We start from the raw sequence: 17,685 nt of genomic DNA, 5'->3' as shown, positions 1-17,685 counted from the left end.
ACTGTGTCTCCTTAGTCTCCTCTCAGCTGTTATAATTCTTCTGGCTTTTTTTTTTTTTTTTTTTTTTTTTTTTTTTGGTCTTTTGTGCTCTTGACACTTTTGAAGAGGACGGGCTGGTAATTTTGTAGAATATCCCTAATAAGGATTTGTCTGGTCTTTTCTTGAGATTCGATTGAGGGTTCTATGTTTTTGTCACGAATACCACTGACACAGTGCTGGCCCTTCTCGGTGCACCATAGCAGGAAATACATGATATCGATGTGTCTTTTTACTGATGACAACTTTGATCTCTTGATGAGGGTGTGTTGTCCAGTTTTCTCCAAGGCAAAATTACGGTTTTCCCCCTTGTAATTAGTGAATATCTTGTGGGGGAATTGACGCTGTGCAACTGTCTTTATCTCATCATACTTCTGCCCACTTAACATAGCATCCATCACTGCAACAATTATGATTATGGTTGTTTGCCTAATGTTGGTTCGTGTTTCCATTATTTCTTCCACGGTTATTAATTGCAATTCTACTGTGAGAAAGATACGTCCTTTTCTTCTGTTAATCTGTTTATATCAGTATGGACTCATGGATATTTTATTGTAGCATTATAGTATAATGCTAAAATTTTTGTTCATTTTACGGCTCAAATTGTCCCAGAGTTGGCCATCGAGAGCTCTTCCAAGTGGACCCGTGTCTTTTTGACATGCCTCTGTCATTTTTTTGAGTACTTTTTTATTTTTTGATGCCATGAGGTCCTATAGGGTCATCTCATATATTCCCTGCCCTAGTCCTGGAATCAACCATTTCTCCAAGGAATCCTGATTTCTTTTATTGGAGAATATATTTAAAAACCAAGATTTGAATGCCCAGTGTACTCATTCCTGCTGGGGCGTCATTGCTTCTGGGCCCTCTTGGTGGATAGAGCTAGGATATATATATGTATATGTATATGTGTATGTATATATGTATATGTATGTGTGTGTGTGTATATATATACATATACACACATCCATGGGTGCATATGTATATGCATATACATATATATGTATATTCATGGGTGCATACAGACACTCTGTGTTCATTTCTTTTTCTTTTTTTTTTTTTAAATATCATCCATTTGAGAGAGAAAGTGAGCTTGTGGGGGGAGGTGAGGGGAGGAGCAGAGCGAGAGGGACAAGCAGACTGTGCTGAGTGGAGAGCCCAACGTAGGCTTTGATCCCAGGATCCTGAGATCATGACCTGAGCTGAAAAGAGTCAGATGTTTAGGGGAGCCTGGGTGGCTCAGTCGTTAAGCGTCAGCCTTTGGCTTAGGACATGATCCCAAGGTCCTGGGATCGAGCCGCACATCGGGCTCCCTGCTCAGCGGGAAGCCTGCTTCTCCCTCTCCCACTCCCCCTGCTTGTGTTCCCTCTCTTGCTGTCTCTCTCTCTGTCAAATGAATAAATAAAGTCTTAAAAAAAAAAAAAAGAGTCGGACGCGTAACTGTGCCACCCAGGCTCCCTCTCTCTTGTGTTCATTTCTCTACCTGGATACATTTTTAAGGCCATGATACCCTCAATTCCAATCCAACACTATAAGTTTCATTCTTGCTTTCCTCTGCGTATTTGTAACTCCTTTCTCCAACAGTGAGGGACCTGATTTCTCATTGTGTACAATATATTTATTTATTTGCATAGTACTAGTATAGCATAGTTGGACAGTTGTTAACCCATACCCCTGTAAAAACAGATTTACTACCTGGAGAACAGCATTTGTTATAGTTCTTTTCATCTTTGGCTTTATACAATATAATCAAAGTACTATTTTACAGTTACTTAGATTGTCCCCCCTTCGTTAGGTTTCTCATTTGTAATCATTAGGTTCATATGTTACTCTTAATACATTTTAGGTTCCCCGTACATCCTATTTCATTGAAGCTAGTCCTTTATCTTTGGGGTATGTAAAACATTACCATAGTTCTAAAAGTCAGACCTGTATAAAAGGTCTTCTTAGAGAAGAGCCACTGCCCTCTTCTCAGCTGTCCTGTTCCTAGTACCCTTTTATTTCCATCCTATTCCCACCCTGCTCCCTGCAAAGATAACCACACTCAGTTTCTGGTTTATCCTTCCTATATTTTTATGGGAAGGATGACCAGATAATGCATATTTTCTTATATTCTTTTCTTTTTTACATAGGTAATTTTTTGTAATTTGCTTTATTTCATTTAAAAGTATATCCTGGAAATCATTCCATATGTGTTCATTGAGATTATTTTCACTTCTTTTTTTATAGCTGCATAAATATGATAGTTTATCAGATGAATATTTTGTGTAATATTATGCTCTCACTATAAAAGGATTTTAAATGGACCCATATACACGAGCTGCGGAGGAGAGGAGGTGCTTATAAATAAAGCCAGCTCTGTGCCCTGGTTCCTTTTATAGATTTGCCAGAATTTCTTTGGAGTGCCTTCCTTACTTCCCCTTACCTCTATGGGCTTTGGTTCTGTTTTTCTGTCTCAGTATCTGTTTCAGATACTTACATTTTTCAAGCAGGAGGATTGTTTACTCACTGGAAATATAGCTATTACTGGTGGTGGACTTTGTAAGAACTGTCTCTCCAGGTGCTAGCTGTCTCTTTTCTGGAAACTACAGTCGCGGTTGTAAGAAGAGACTAGTGTCAAAGCACATGAGGGCAAGTGTGAGGGATAGTTAATTCTGCTTGGGCAGTAGAAGGAAAGATCATGTGTTCTATCCCCAGAGTTCTCTCACATCTTTGTTTTAGGTTGAACCTCAGTGTTTTTGTTTGAATTTTTAAAATACCAAAAATTGGGGCCGGGGCACCTGGGTGGCTCAGTCGTTAAGCATCTGCCTTCTGCTCAGGTCGTGATCCCAGGGAGCCTGCTTCTCCCTCTCCCTCTGTCTCTCCCCCTGCTTGTGCTCTCTCTTGCTTTCTCTGTCGCTCTCTCTGTCTCCCTCTCAAATGAATAAGTAAAATCTTAAAAAAATAAAACAAAACAAAAATTAACATGACAACTTTGAAGAAAAAGGAGAAATGCAGAGGAGCAGGGAAAAAACATTAAAACCACTCCAAATTCCACCACCTAGAAATGACTGCTGTTAACATATTCATTTATAGCCTTCTAGTCTTTTCCCCATCTACATATGTTTCTGTTGAATGTATTATATATGTTGTGTGTATATGTGTACCCTGTAAGTATATATATATTAAGTATATTTTATGTATAGAACATATTCGTAGCCCTGTCTTTTTTGGAAAAAATGTCATAACTGTATAAATGCTCTGTCACTAGCTTTTTCAAACTATAAATGAAGTGCTGTATCTGAAAGTCTCCTGCCCTCTGTTAAAAATGAAACTATCCTAAGATTAAACAATAGACAATTACACTTACCAGTTTCAGGTAAATTTGTATTTAAAGGTCTTACATACTACAATTTTTGCCAAGTATGCTTGTCGAACTCCAGAATTACATAACCTGAAGAGTTGGGTGTGAAACTTTTGGGGAATTTTGGTTGGAAGTTGGATTCCTCCAATAAAGTGTTTCTTGTCTTGTAGTTAAAATATACTCGCCCTGGGCTACCTACCTTCAGCCAGGAAGTCCTACACAAGTGGAAGTCAGATATCAAGAAATATCATCGCATTCAGTGCCCTAACCAGGTAGTTCTTTCTCATTCATTTATTCAGTAAATGTTTATCAAACTGCTGTTTCAGTTATTTATTCCGTCATGACGAAGTACCTGAACCTCAGTGGCTTAAAACATCAGTGATTTTATTTGTTCAGAATTCTGTAAATCAGTAATTCTGCCAGGGCTCAGAGAACATTCTCCTGTTGTACGTGGCCTCAGCTAGGATCACTCGTGGGTTTTATTTAGCTGCAGGCTCAGATGGGACCTGAATGTCCAGCCTGGCTTCTATGCAGCTGATTCAGCTGGGAGCTCAGCCGTCCACACGGCCTCTCTCCATCAGGGTGTAGTGAGTTACCAGCAGGGTCCGTGGCAACCGACTTCTGAGTGTCCCAAGAACAGGAAGATGGAAGCTGCAGATCTCTTAAGGCCTAGCTTCAGAATTTGTTCAGCATCATTTCCATGGCATTCTATTGGTCAAAGGAATCACAGGGTTCACTCAGATTCAAAGGGAGGGTGAGCAAACTCCACTTCTCACCGGAAAGCCATCTTTAATCTACCACAGCTGTATATGCAGTACTTGGGGAAGGAGCGGATAATACATAGAAATAGGAGACACATTTGTACTGGAAAAGGCAGATTAAAAAAAAGAAAATCTAACTCTGCAATTTGCTGTTTCTCTAAGTGACAGAGAAAAAGTACCAGGGAAGAGAATATCTTAAGCTTTTCTAAACAACTTGTTCACCTTTTTTTTTTAAAACCTTTCCTTGGTTTTCTTTTTTGCTTTTGTGGCTTGTGTGTGAATTCTTTTGCTGTTTGGTGTGCAATGCAGTTTATTGGGCTTCTTCCTTCAACTGTAGGGCTGGTAAATGGCCAGGTGGCTAAGAGAAGGATGCGGTTTGGTACAGTCTTCACGTTATTTCTTCTTCTCTTTTTCAGGGTTGTGAGGCTGTCTACAGTAGTGTATCAGGCCTTAAAGCTCACCTGGGCTCTTGTACCTTGGTTTGTAACTTTCTGAACAATTTATCTTAACATGACCTCTAAAACAGTCTGATGGAAGAGAATTCAGTTTAGGTGAACAGCTAGTTGTCCTGTTTGCTGTTATCTTCAGAGGCTGGTTTAGTTTTTTATGTCCTAAGGATTCTTGGTCTGTTACAGGATGTGATGCCAGGTTATGTCCAAGATACAGAAAAAGCCAACATAGCCTTAAATCTTATCAATTAAAGAATTTGGAGAAAAATTTTATTAATTCTGAGTCTCTACCAAGGATTTAACTTCTTTCACCTGAGCCTCTCCTGCCTTGGGCCTGCCCTGTCTTATTGGGCCTTAAACTTTCTAGAATCAATTTACGTGTGCTTATCTGGATTGATGAAGACCCTCTAATCCCATGTGAATTATACTGGCCTCGGGATGAGAAGTAGGCTCTATCCATGGGTGTCAGGCAGACAGCTGTTCACCTCACTGAATCTTTTCTGTGTTGACCCAGGTGCCCTACAACCCACAGCTATGGGGACTGCTGCCACTTTTTAATTCTATTCAGAAATATCTCTTCACACAAAATGAGCACCACGGACACTCAGAGCTTCAGGAGGGGAGAGAAGTCTCAGTTCAAGGCAGCATGGGAGTGTAGGCATCCAAACCAGACCTGTCCAGGAATGCTAAGGAGTTTGTCATCATCATCTTAGTGTCTGAGTCCTTCAACTAGGTATTATGGATGATACTTCTCTAATTTTGGATATCGAAGGCACTCTTTGGAGCAGCAGATTATAGTGGGAAGAATTATCTACATTGGTGCCTCTGGTGAACTTCAGGAGTTTGATCATTTGGGAAGAGGAACCAAGAGAACCTGGAAGTGAAGTGACAGAAACAAGGGAAGATAGAACAGTGTGACATGTTCTATAATATAAGTAGGAGAACTTCAGGTTCTGTTAAGCGAGTGGGGGTATTATGTAGAGAATAATATTAGGATAGATTTATAGTGGTGATAGTCTGCCCGATCTGGTTTTCCTAAATATATTGCTGTTTTGGATTTTCTTCCTTCTTACCTTTGCTGAAGTAAAATCCCCTTTTTTCATCTCTAACGATCCCCACACATGACCCAGGTATGTGTTCCTGAATTTACCAATAATTCCCTTTTCTTTCTCTCTTGAAAACAGGGAAACTTTGTGGCTGGAAAATACAAGTGTCTTCTGTGTCAAAAAGAATTTGTGTCAGAGAGTGGTGTCAAGTATCATATCAACTCTGTCCATGCCGAGGTGAGGTCCCTACTTTCCCACCATGTTTTTGTAATCCTCTGGAACGCATACATATGCCCTACGACAGGTGGATTTTGTGCGTTTTTATGGGCTAGGACTGTCAAGGAAAGTAACTCAGAGGTGGTTACCAGAGATGGACTTAAAATACTTTGTAAAATTAGATGCATAATTATATTTTTCTGTGAAAGCATTTGAGCTCACTGTAAGTGTGAACATCCCTGAACCCTTCTGATTCTTTTAAAAATCCAGTTAAATCAGGCACTTGGGCACCAGGCTGAATGTACACCTTTGGAATTCTTGTATAGCCATCTCTATCCTTCTCTTTTCTCCTCATGTCTTTGAGCAACCTATTTTTAATGTTTCAAATACTGCAAAGAAGCAACTATAAAGGGCATTAGCGAGACAACTGGAGAAATTGGTATACTGACTCTGTTAAGTAATAGTAATGAGTCAATGTTCATGCCCCTGTTCTTAGGCAGATCTGTGCTGACGTTTTTAGGGATGAGATAAGTCCGCAGATAACTTGCGGATGGTTCAGCAAAAGGGCGAAAAGAAGGAAGACAGGGAAGAGAAGTTAACCATAGTAAATCTAGGGTTCATTGAATTCTTGTCACTTTTCTTAAGGTTTGTAAATTTTCAGAATTAAAGAATTCTGTATAAAAGTGCTTTAAGGAAAGTCAAGAGTTTTCTCATAGGACAAGTTTTTAGTAATACCAGTGAACAGAGAAATTGTTTCCTGTATAATTAAATACCTGTATTGCAAAAGCTAAAGGAGTAGAGTGTGCATTCTCTTGGAATATCTTACTGCACAAACTATTGTTGCCTGATAAGGAAAGAGAGCAAGTGCCTTTAGCTGTTCTCTGCCCTCCCTTTCTTAACAATGTGGGCTGTACTTAGTGTCATCAGATATGGTCCCTGTTGTTTAACAGGTTTCAGCTTGGGAATCCCTTTCCATATCTGAGATTTCTTCTGGAAGGCAGTCGTATCTTTTTTATATTAATAGCATACCTTTTTATATCTCAGGAATTATTTATTTATTTATTTATTTATTTTTAAAGATTTTATTTATTTATTTGACAGAGAGAGACAGCCAGTGAGAGAGGGAACACAAGCAGGGGGAGTGGGAGAGGAAGAAGCAGGCTCCCAGCGGAGGAGCCCAACGTGGGACTCGATCCCGGAATGCCGGGATCACGCCCTGAGCTGAAGGCAGACGCTTAACGACTGCGCTACCCAGGCGCCCCTATACCTCAGGAATTATTTAAAAGATAACTAATCTCCTGACAAAATCTGGCCTTTATGTAGTTCACCTATTTCCCCAGTTTCTTCTTAAAAATTTGGAGCCAACAAATTTCACTTGGTTTGGGGCTTGTTCCTCAAGCATTAGTTCAATGATTTGTGCCTGTATTTATGAATTATATGTGATTGTAAAACATTTTTACTCTGTTCCTCCCTCTTGGCCTCACATTTTCTTATACTACTTTTTTTTTTTTTTAACAGACATTTTCAAATACATGAAAGTGGACAGAATAGTATAATGAATAGCCTTAACAGGCATCAGTGTATGGCCAGTCTTGTTTTCCTTTATAATCATACCTACTTTCCTTGTCCCTTAAAGGCTTATTTTATTTTTATTTTTTTAATTTTTTTTATTTTTTTTTAAGATTTTTTATTTATTTATTAGACAGAGATAGAGACAGCCAGCGAGAGAGGGAACACAAGCAGGGGGAGTGGGAGAGGAAGAAGCAGGCTCATAGCTGAGGAGCCTGACGTGGGGCTCGATCCCATAACGCCGGGATCACGCCCTGAGCTGAAGGCAGACGCTTAACCGCTGTGCCACTCAGGCGCCCCTAAAGGCTTATTTTAAAGCAAATTCCACATACAATGTCAACTGTCACTGCTTCTTTTGATATGTGTGTCTAAAATATAAAGACTTAAAAATGTATAACCACAACCATCATTACATCTAAAAAATTAGCAATGGTTCCTGAATATCGTCGTATACCCAGTCATTATTTAAACTATTTAAATTTCCCTGATTGCCTCATAATTTTTTTCAGTGTTGGCTTGTTCAAATCAGGAGCAAGAAAAAAAAAGGTCCATATACTGTATGTTTTAATCTAGAATGCTGTCCGATAGAAATGTTATGTGAGTCATGTATGTAATTTAAGATTTTTCAGTTAACCACATTTTAAAAATATAAAGAAAACAGGTGAAATTAATGTTGATAATATATCTTATTTAATCCAGTATACCTAAAATCTTTTGAACATGTAGTCAATACAAAATTATTAATGACTTTACATTTTTTCATACTGTCTTTGAAATTTAATGTGTATTTTTTATGTGAATTTTTTATATTAAAAACATATCTCAATTTGGATTAGCCATTTTTCAAGAGCTAATTAGCCACATGTGGCTAGTGACTATCTCATTGAACACTTCATGTCTAGAAGTTTCCCTTTCCTCTGAAGAAGCAGTCATTTATCATATACATTTACACACATTTTGGATTTTGCTGATTGCATTTCTGTGATGGTGGTCCTCTCTCAGGGTGTTTCCTGTAAATTGGTAGTTACACCTAGAAGACTGATCAGATCACTTGATTTCAGTTGAAATTCATTTCCTTCCTTCCTGTCTTTCTTTCTTTCTTTCTTTTTCCTTCCTTCCTTCCTTCCTTCCTTCCTCTTTCCTTCCTTTCCTTCCTTCCTTCCTTCCTTCCTTCCTTCCTTCCTTCCTTCCTTCCTTTCGCAAGAATGTTTCACATTTGGATTCCATGTTCTTCAACTCTTAATTTTTAAACTGAGTCTCAGAGAGGTTAAGTAATTTCCCCATGGTCACAGAGCTAGAAACAGTTGGGATTTGCACCTAGATGGTCTGGCTGCAAAGTTCATGCCCTTAACCACTATACTGTCATGAAATAAAAATCTCCTATGGCCCAATGCTTTCAAGGTCATGAGATTTTTATAAAGGAGATGAATGAGTGGGATGATGTTAAGTGAACAGACTTCGTAGATCAGTTCCTGAAGTATCCCAAATCATGTCTTTTTTTTTTTTTTTTAAAGATTTTTTATTTATTTATTAGACAGAGATAGAGACAGCCAGCGAGAGAGGGAACACAAGCAGGGGGAGTGGGAGAGGAAGAAGCAGGCTCATAGCTGAGGAGCCTGACGTGGGGCTCGATCCCATAACGCCGGGATCACGCCCTGAGCTGAAGGCAGACGCTCAACCGCTGTGCCACCCAGGCGCCCCCCAAATCATGTCTTAAACAATAAATGCTTATAGTGACTACTACTCTGCATTGAATTTCTCCAGTTTAAAGTACAGAGTTATAAGCTATGGTTCCTTCTTACTGCGTTCTGCCCTAACCATGCCTTTTAGAAATTCTTCCCACACCTGGGGCGCCCGGGTGGCTCAGTCGGTTGAGCGTTGGACTCTTGATTTCAGCTCAGGTCATGATCTTGGGGTCATGGGATCGAGCCCTGTGTTGGGCCCCGCGCTTGGCAGGGGGTCTGCTTGGGATTCTCTCTTGCCCTCTGCCCTGCCCCCTCCTCCTGCTCTCTTTCTCTCTCTCTCTTTCTCTCTCAAATAAATACATGAATCTTTCAAAAAAGAAAAGAATTTCTTCCCACACCCATTCTTTGTGCTCTCTGCTGTGTATTGACTGGATGATTTTTCCATTTTGCCTCTGTAGGATTGGTTCGTTGTAAACCCAACAACAACCAAAAGCTTTGAAAAGCTAATGAAGATAAAGCAGCGGCAGCAAGAAGAAGAAAAGCGGAGGCAGCAGCACAGGAGCAGAAGGTCTCTGCGAAGGCTGCAGCAGCCTGGCATCGAGCTTCCGGAGGCAGAGCTGAGTCTTAGAGTAGGGAAGGATCAGAGGAGGAGTACCGAGGAGTTGCTAGTGTCGACCTCCTGTAAGGAACCGGAGCAGGAGCCGGTGCCAGCACAGTTCCAGAAAGTAAAGTCCCCAAAGACAAATCATAAACGAGGAAGGAAGTAGGCAGGCAGTGTGAAAGCTCCTAGGAGAGCAGACGTGACGCTGTTGTCACGGGGACCTGTGCTGGGAGGACTGAGTCACGGGGGCTGAGTGAGGGGAAATGTACTCTCGCAGCTGTTTGTGTCAGGCTGTGACTTTCTCAGCTCCTTCCTCCTGTGTAAATTTTACTGTTCTCCCTATTTATTCACTTTGACCCCCCCACCCCACCCCAGTCCCCTTTTGGGTAGGTTTTCCTGCTGTTCCTCATTGGAGTCCTCTTGTTTTTCTCTTATCTTGCCCAAAGAGCTCCCTTTAAAGGCCAACTATGGGCCCCTCTTGCCCTGTACAAAACTGAGAAACCCGTTTGGTTGTCCTTGTCCTTCCTGGGCTATAGAATGTTCTTGGACTTTCCACTGATTAAGTAGTCATTCCATCATCTCGCTTATAAAACAATTCCAAATTAATTTTTTAAAATCATACTGACTTATCATTTTGTATTTGTGATATAACAATCCTAGAAGCTAGAACTGTTGTCACTCATGTACTATGCGTATCCTGTCTCCTTGGGAAACAGATTTTATGGAGACTGTTTGTTCTTTCAATGTGGTTTTAGGATTGAAAGTAAGAAAATGGATTTAGGATGAAAAAGCCAGAACCTCTCTACACTGGTTTTACTGGGAAATGTTTTGTTTGTCCCAAGTAGCAGTGACTGACTGACTAGACCCACAAGCATGAAAAGCAGCCCAAATATTGACATGTCCCAAACATGAAAATGATTGGAAAGAAGCAAGTAGAAGCAGCAGTAAATACTGCCTTGACTTTCTTGGGGCTTGAGGCCTCATCAGTTGTTATGATCAGTGCCCTCCGGAAGCTTGTTTTCTCCCCCAGTTTTAAGAATTGAGAAATACCACATTGCACTTGATGTTTTGACACAGAATCCTAGTGTTCCTGGTAATGCCACTAAGATTGGTAGCCAAGGTACACATTCCTTCTCCCCTGGACTTGACCTCACTTGTTAGTCTACACTGTGCTAAGTCTTTATTCCTCCCTCTAGCCAACCTCTTTGTCTCTTGGAGTTTTCTGAGAATTTTGTCCTCTGTCCTCTTTCATATGTGGAGTTCTATTCTCTTTATATCTTGAGACTTTGATACCAGATGTAGATATTTATCTGGTGTTGGAAAGACAAATTCCTTTTCTGTACCTCATGCCTACCTGATAAAAAATGTCTAGTGGGCTACTTTTCTTCGAGGCTGGCTTTCTCTGGCAGCTCTGTTGTTGTGTTTCTAGATTCTCTTCCCCTTTGCCACAAATACTGGTCTTATATATTCTTGCCATTTTTTGTGGCATATGCCACATAAAAAGCAAGGACCCTGAACCCCGATATGGATAAATACTACTTTTTCAAATTCTGAGAGGCTGTTACTACTCTTGAACTCTGTATTCTGTGCTGCTCCACAGAGCTTTAAAATGTGGGCTTTTGTGAAGACCACTTTCCAACAAGGGAGCATTGAAATGAGATTTGGATATTGCCAGAATAGACGGTCTTGAAACAAGTCAAGGACGTGGTGTGTCCACTCTACGTTTTCATTGGCATTTGCACCCTTAAAATCCTTTCGGTAGATGAGGATTGTCAGGGAGGAGAAATGAAGAAGCTATATTAATTTCTGGTGAGTAAGACTCGGGGAATGTTGGGCAATGACAAAAGAAATAAATGACTGTCGGTTAGAATGATGTTTCCAGTTGTTCATTGACTCCGATCTGCTGCTTGACTCCTTGCTGACACAGTGTATGGGGTAAGAAAATGGCTAGACATGGGGGTGGGTTTGAAATAAGTACCAAATGCGGGGTCTTGGTAGTTTTTTGGCCCCTGAAATCTTCTGGTTAAAACGAGTAATTTGTTTCAGATTAAAGTGAATTAGTATAGGAAACTTGTCCAGTCTCATCCAGGGCCCTTGCAGGCACTTTAATTAATTTTTCCTTTCTGGGGCGCCTGGGTGTCTCAATTGGTTAAGCATCTGACTTTGGCTCAGGTTGTGATCTCAGGGTCCTGGGATTGAGCCCCACATCTGGCTCCTTGCTCAGTGGGGAGTCTGCTTGTCCCCCCCCCCCCCCCCCCCCCGCTCAGGCTCTTTCTCTCTCTCAAGTAATAAATAAAATCTTAAGAATTTTTTTTTCCTTCCTGAGGCCAGGTCTCAGGAGGACTCAGTAGAGAGTATCATAATCATACTACTGAGTTTTTAAATTTTTAAACCAAATTCATTAGAATAATATAAATTTGACAATATCTAATAAAGGCAGGTTGTGGAGAATGTGAACACACATGCATGGTTTGGAATGTAAATTGGTACAGTCACTTTGGAAATGATTTGGCAGTATCTAGTCAAGCTGAAAATATGCCCTAAGACTTAGTAGTTTTACTCCTGGGTACATACAGAGAAAAATCCTCTTGCCCAGGTGTACCAGGAGACAAAGGATGATATTGTGGTATGGTTTACAACACATAGCAGAGACTACTAGCTGTCCGCCAAAATCTGCTCTCACCTTGCAGAGTTACAGGATTATAGGATGAATGGTTAGACTGTGTTAAACATCCACCATCTAACCCCCTGCCCCTAGAGTGAAGGGGTAGCCAAGTAACTTCTCTGCAGTAGAATGTGAGTGGAAGTGATATGTGTCACATCCAGGCTAGAACTTTTAAGCAAGTGAGCGTAGCTCTATGCTTGCTTTCTCCTTCCTCGGGCCAGATGCAGATAATAGAGTGACTTATGGAGGTGGCAGAGCACAAAATGGAAAATAGTTGATGCCCTGAATCACGCCACAGAGGACTAACTGCCAACCAGGAACATCTGTCTGAGACTACTGAAGAGAACTAACTACCTGTGATTTGAGGCATTATACATTCTTGGATTTCTTTGTTAGCCTACTCTAATACTAACTATCCATTAGGAGAAGGGGGTAAGTTGTGATAGAGTCCTACAGTGGAATACTATACAGCTATAAAATTAACTAGGGCTTCCTGTATCATGGAGACATCCCAAAAATAATGTCTGGGAAAAGCAAGTTACAGTATACATGAAGTGTGCCATTTAAGGTTTAAAAAGAAGCAAAAACAATGCTGTGTATTGTTTATGGATATGTAAAAATATATATTTCTATGCTATATATTAATACAAGTATTTGTATTTAGTATATATTTATAGTTTAATCATGCTTGATTGTTATGCATATGCAGGAATGATAAACACCAAATTTAGGACAGTGCTGCTGGGATTCAGAGGGACTACAAGTGAATTTGTAAGTTATTTCTTAAGGTGGATAGTGAGTTTGTTCTGGTCTTCTATATTTGTCTGAAATACTTCATTTTAAAAATCAGTTATCACAAATTATTCTGCTTGCCTCGTTCTTAAAAGGGAGCACTTTAGAAATTTTGTGTTTCATTCTTAACCTTTCATTTTCCCATCACCCTTTAGTCTGCTTTTCTTTCTATTCACTTCTATTTCAGCCACTCCAGTCGGAACCATCATCACCTCTTGGCTAGACCGTAATACTTTCCTGATTGTTTCCTTCTGATTTTTACTGGCTTGGATACACGCCATGTAACAGCTGTATTGAGTTTTTAAAATTGTAAATCAGACCTCATTCACCTGCTAAAAGCCTGCTGGTTTCCCAGTGCACTTAAACTCGCTTCCTCTTTGTCCCATAAGGCCTTCTCCTCCCTCTACTCCACCTCTGTTCTCTGACCATTCCCCAACTACACTTTAGCTACATTGACCTTTTAGTTCCTGGAACCTACTAAGCCTCATTCCCATCTTAGGACCTTTACCTTCATTATTCCCATTGCCTGGAATGGCTTCTTCCCTGGTTTTTGCAAGGTAGACTTCATTGTATCATTTAGGTCTTAACCTAAATTTTACCTTGAAGGTCTTTTCCATTTAAATGCACTCTCTGTAACATCACCCTGTTTAATTTTCTTCGTAGCAAAGCAGACTAAAAGTAGGTTGAGATACTCGTTGGGCAATCTACTGCTCACTTGCAGGTATGGATTTCAAAGTACCTTTATCAGATGATTCACCCTCTAAAGTCTTCAAGCCCTTGAGGCCTCACTCTGAAAGGGACAGACATAAAGCAATACACCAGATTCATTATCTGGGATGATAGGAATTTGTAAAAATAAATGTATGGGATGGAAGTTATCCATTCCCCAATTAGATAATTGGGACAGCAAAGGCAGGAGGGAAATTAACAGCAGAGTAATAAGAATTTAAATCCCTCCTACTTTCCAACTCCTTATCAGACTTAGCATGCATTTTCCTATGCTTTTTTGCATTTTTCCATCCACAGAGAATAGGGCTTCAATTATGTCTTGGTTACCATGTTTTTCAAGTTCAGTCTTTCTGTATTTTCAGCTCAAGAACTGAAGTATTCAGGTTAAGGTGTCTACATACTATCTAAAATTCTACTTTCTGTATTGAAATTGCAATTTTATTATGTGCACACTAGTATGAATAAGACATGCAGAAGCAGCAGTAAGAGAGAAGAGTGATGGTAAAAACCAACAGATACATTCTAATCTAAGGTTTTTATTTTTAATAACAAACTACACATTAAACAAAAACATTGTTAAAGCTAGAAGTTAAAGGCATTAAGGGAGAAAAAAATTTTTACTCCACAATTTTAAAGGAATTCATTTACACAGGAATAAAGCTGAAAATTCAGGAAAATTATTTTGAAGTTTTTCATCACTGACAATTCTGGAAAACATAAAGTTGATTTTATTTTCCCATAGAGGAGTGATGTTAAAATATGGGATTATATTCCTGTACTAGGATTCAGCATGCAAATAAAAAACTAGTCCAACCATCAGTATATCATTAAGTGCAAAAAATTTTTTAAAAACTACCCTAAAAGTCTATACTAATTAAAAATATTATTTCCAGTTCTTTAAAATAGATGTAAATATAAGGCACATATTGATTACAAAAGGCATTTCATGTACTGTCAAGTGAACACATAGTAAGGAAATGTAGTAAGTAACCTAAAACTGAAGTACTTATTATATCTAACATTAACTAATCTTACTTGTTGTCTTAGAATTTAGAATGTTGTTAGGGAAATAGATGGCACAAGACTCTTTAAAGTCCCAATATTTAAAAATTTTTTTTCATAATATTTTCCTGAAATAAGCAGTGACTTCATTAATGCTAGAGGTATTTCTTCACAGACAAGATTTTCAAAAGTAAGAGTTGACCTAATAGACATTCCCTTTATCTCAATCTACTCAAAGCTAAAATGGTAGGGGCTGAGCTTCAGACAAAAGGTCATTCTGCCCAGTGCTGCAGCCTAGCTCTTATTGAGCGTGCTGTTTAGATGACTTTTTCACTCTTGAAAAAACTATAGAAGGAGCCGCCTGGTCACTGGTGCAGACTTGGAAAAGAGTTAAAAAGCACTTTGCTTTTCTTTCTGTGCACTGGCCAAGAGGCATAAGGATAACTGGTGGTTGACAGAACAGAAGGTACTATATCAAGTCAATCTGAAATGCTATTCTTAGAAATCTAACTTAGCTAGATGAAGTAAATCACAGAACTGTTTTCCTTTCACTACCTCAAGGTGGTTTTCTTGAGCTAGTTTAATGTACCGGTGTTTGGGAAATGGTATTAGGTTATCTGGAGATTTGAGTAATATCCCGTTTATTAACAAGATCTAATTAAGGAAAAACCTAATTAAGGGAAGCTGGTGGCACAAGTATCTAGCAGTACTGCTGGAAAAACGCACCTAATCTTTCACCCTAACACATCATGATGGATGTTTTACCATAGCAGTCTGAGATCCCAAAGCCTTCCTAACCAGGTGTATATAGCACATGAGAATACTGGTTCCAGTCCTTCTTTAATCAGTGTTATTTTAGGAATTGCTTTGGATTAATCCTTGGTTTGGTACTCAGAAGAGGTGTTATTGTGGTCTTTGGAGCATCCTGTCTTGGGCACCAATTATGCCTTCTTTGCAATCGTTGCCTCCCCTGGATTAAGCATTGCACATACCACTGTTCCTGCTGCAGCTGCTGCTTCTGATTTTTTAACTGGCTTTTAATAGCCTGCAACTCCTGGCATTGCTGAGTTTGCTGCAGTAATTTCTTCTGTAACTCCCGGTTCTCTCTCCTGATGCTGCGGTAGAACTCAAAAGTATACTGCTTTGCTTCCAGCTCCAAGGCCTGGGCCTTCCTGTCAAGCTCCTTTCTTTTTCTCTTTCCCAACTGCCTCATGTCTGGCTCATTCAGTTGTTTCTCCAGGAATGCCTTTTCCTGGAGTAACTGGACCTTGACTTCCTGTTTCTTTACATCTGTCTCAGCTTGGGTTTTCTTTTTCTCCTCCTGTAATATCTGAATTTCTCTCTCCTGTTTCTCCTTTAATAGTGAAACATTCCTCAGTGCCTGCAACTGCTGCTTTAAATTGAATTGGATCTTTTCCTTCTGCAGGAGCTCCCGTTTAAACTCTGAAGTTTGTTTCGCGTATTTGGAGGCTGATTTTTGCCTCCTTCGTTCAATCTCCTCATTTTTTTGTAAGTAGTTGTTCCACAGCTTTTCAGTCTGCCTTCCATACTCCTCAGTTTTGTTGGCTAGGTATTCCAGGAAGAATTTGTTTTCAGTCTGGACAAGGAACTTTTCATTGTATAGCTGCCTGGTCTCCTCCATTAGTAATTCTTGCTGGATTTGAACTTGTTTTATTTGGTTGGTCAGCTTCGTCATTTCCACCATTGCCTTTTCTTTAAACCTCATCTCTGAGTTTCTTAGCTTCTCTGGCTTGAAAAAATTATTTATTAAACTAAGATATGGTGGAGGGGAACTCCTAGAGTCCTTAGCAAACCTGAGGGAAGAACAAATGAGACATTCCCCCATAAATTCTTAGTGAAAATTTAGTAAATACAAAATGCATAATTGTACTTTAATTCATAGAGAAACTATTTTTGAGAACCTATTACTGTTCTGCCACTATGCAAGGCACCAGGGAATACAGCTAGGGGTAAAGATGAAACAGTGTAGTTTACAATTTACAGTACGCATTCACTACAACCCTGTGAGGTATTACCTCCATTCTAAAGAGGAGAAAACAGGTTTGGAGAATTTAAATGACTTGGCCACGAGTTACACTGCCAGCAAGTGGTAGAGTGTGAGTGTAAAACCTAGATTTTAAGATTTACTGAACACTACAGTAGCTACAAAGGGCCACAGGAACAGCCGGGGTGGTCGAGAGTAGCCATAAATTTCCCAGCTTTTCCACAACCTCTCCGGTATCCGAGGACAATTCCGTGGAGAGAAGCGCCCCTTGAGTACCTACTTGCTCCAGGAATCCAAGCGTTCATCTCCAAGGTCACGGCGTGGTTCACTGACGGTCACTGCCAAGGAGGGAGCGCTGGTGTCAGGGGCCTGCGACACTTGGGAATAGCGTCCCCTTGAGGAAAGTTTTCGTAATTTCTCCGTTCCATGCTCCACGGGTCTCGACGCTGCCCAGCAACCCCCGGGGTCGCACTCCGCCCCAGTCCCAGCCGGTCTAGCCCTGAGCTGCTGAAGCTCGTCGGCTACCGAATAAGCCCCAGCAGCCGGTTCTCCCGCTCCTTGGGGGCCGAAAGAGAAACGCACTCTCCTCATTTTCGACCCGTGGGGGCCCTGCGTCGGGGACCCCATCTCGTCTCGCCCTTCTGGGGATCAGCACTTTGCCCCTCCCAGACCCTTCCCTACCACGGTGAGTGCCTTTTCCTAGCCCTCTCTAGCCCTCCATTTCCCCTCCACCGTCGCTAGTTGGCAGGGAGGCTAGGATGCTCTGGCTCTCGGCCCGCCCCTTCGCCT

General features: G+C 40.4%; 2 protein-coding genes across 9 annotated transcripts in view; one reads left to right on the top strand and one right to left on the bottom strand.

Moving 5' to 3' along the window:
* ZNF512 (zinc finger protein 512) overlaps nt 1-11,869 on the top strand; it is a 32,672-nt gene extending 20,803 nt beyond the window's left edge. For 5 of the 7 annotated variants that reach the window (XM_011234691.3, XM_002913762.4, XM_011234699.3 and 2 more), the window contains 4 exons: nt 3,547-3,648; nt 4,554-4,616; nt 5,771-5,869; nt 9,561-11,593. In XM_011234691.3, the coding sequence (XP_011232993.1) occupies nt 3,547-3,648; nt 4,554-4,616; nt 5,771-5,869; nt 9,561-9,869 (573 nt within the window). In that variant the 3' untranslated portion in view covers nt 9,870-11,593. Of the gene's footprint in view, nt 1-3,546; nt 3,649-4,553; nt 4,617-5,770; nt 5,870-9,560 lie in introns of all 7 variants that reach the window. The other 2 variants (XM_019808135.2, XM_019808131.2) reach the window with 2 other exon arrangements.
* A 2,512-nt stretch (nt 11,870-14,381) lies between these two features.
* Nucleotides 14,382-17,634, bottom strand: CCDC121 (coiled-coil domain containing 121). 2 transcript variants are annotated; one of them, XM_034659724.1, is made up of 2 exons: nt 17,173-17,344; nt 14,382-16,705 (listed from the first exon to the last, which is right to left on the bottom strand). In XM_034659724.1, exons 1-2 carry the CDS (start codon nt 17,199-17,201, stop codon nt 15,742-15,744), a joined length of 993 nt encoding a protein of 330 aa, XP_034515615.1. In that variant the 5' UTR covers nt 17,202-17,344; the 3' UTR covers nt 14,382-15,741. The 2 variants fall into 2 exon arrangements, with proteins under 2 accessions (XP_034515615.1, XP_002913851.2); XM_002913805.4 differs by having other exon boundaries at nt 14,385-16,705; nt 17,177-17,634.
* Nucleotides 17,635-17,685: the final 51 nt, after the last annotated feature.

This window comes from Ailuropoda melanoleuca, chromosome 4 (assembly GCF_002007445.2).
Source record: "Ailuropoda melanoleuca isolate Jingjing chromosome 4, ASM200744v2, whole genome shotgun sequence".
In the NCBI taxonomy this organism is placed as follows: domain Eukaryota; kingdom Metazoa; phylum Chordata; class Mammalia; order Carnivora; family Ursidae; genus Ailuropoda; species Ailuropoda melanoleuca.
This window is presented reverse-complemented; position numbering and strand designations above follow the sequence as displayed.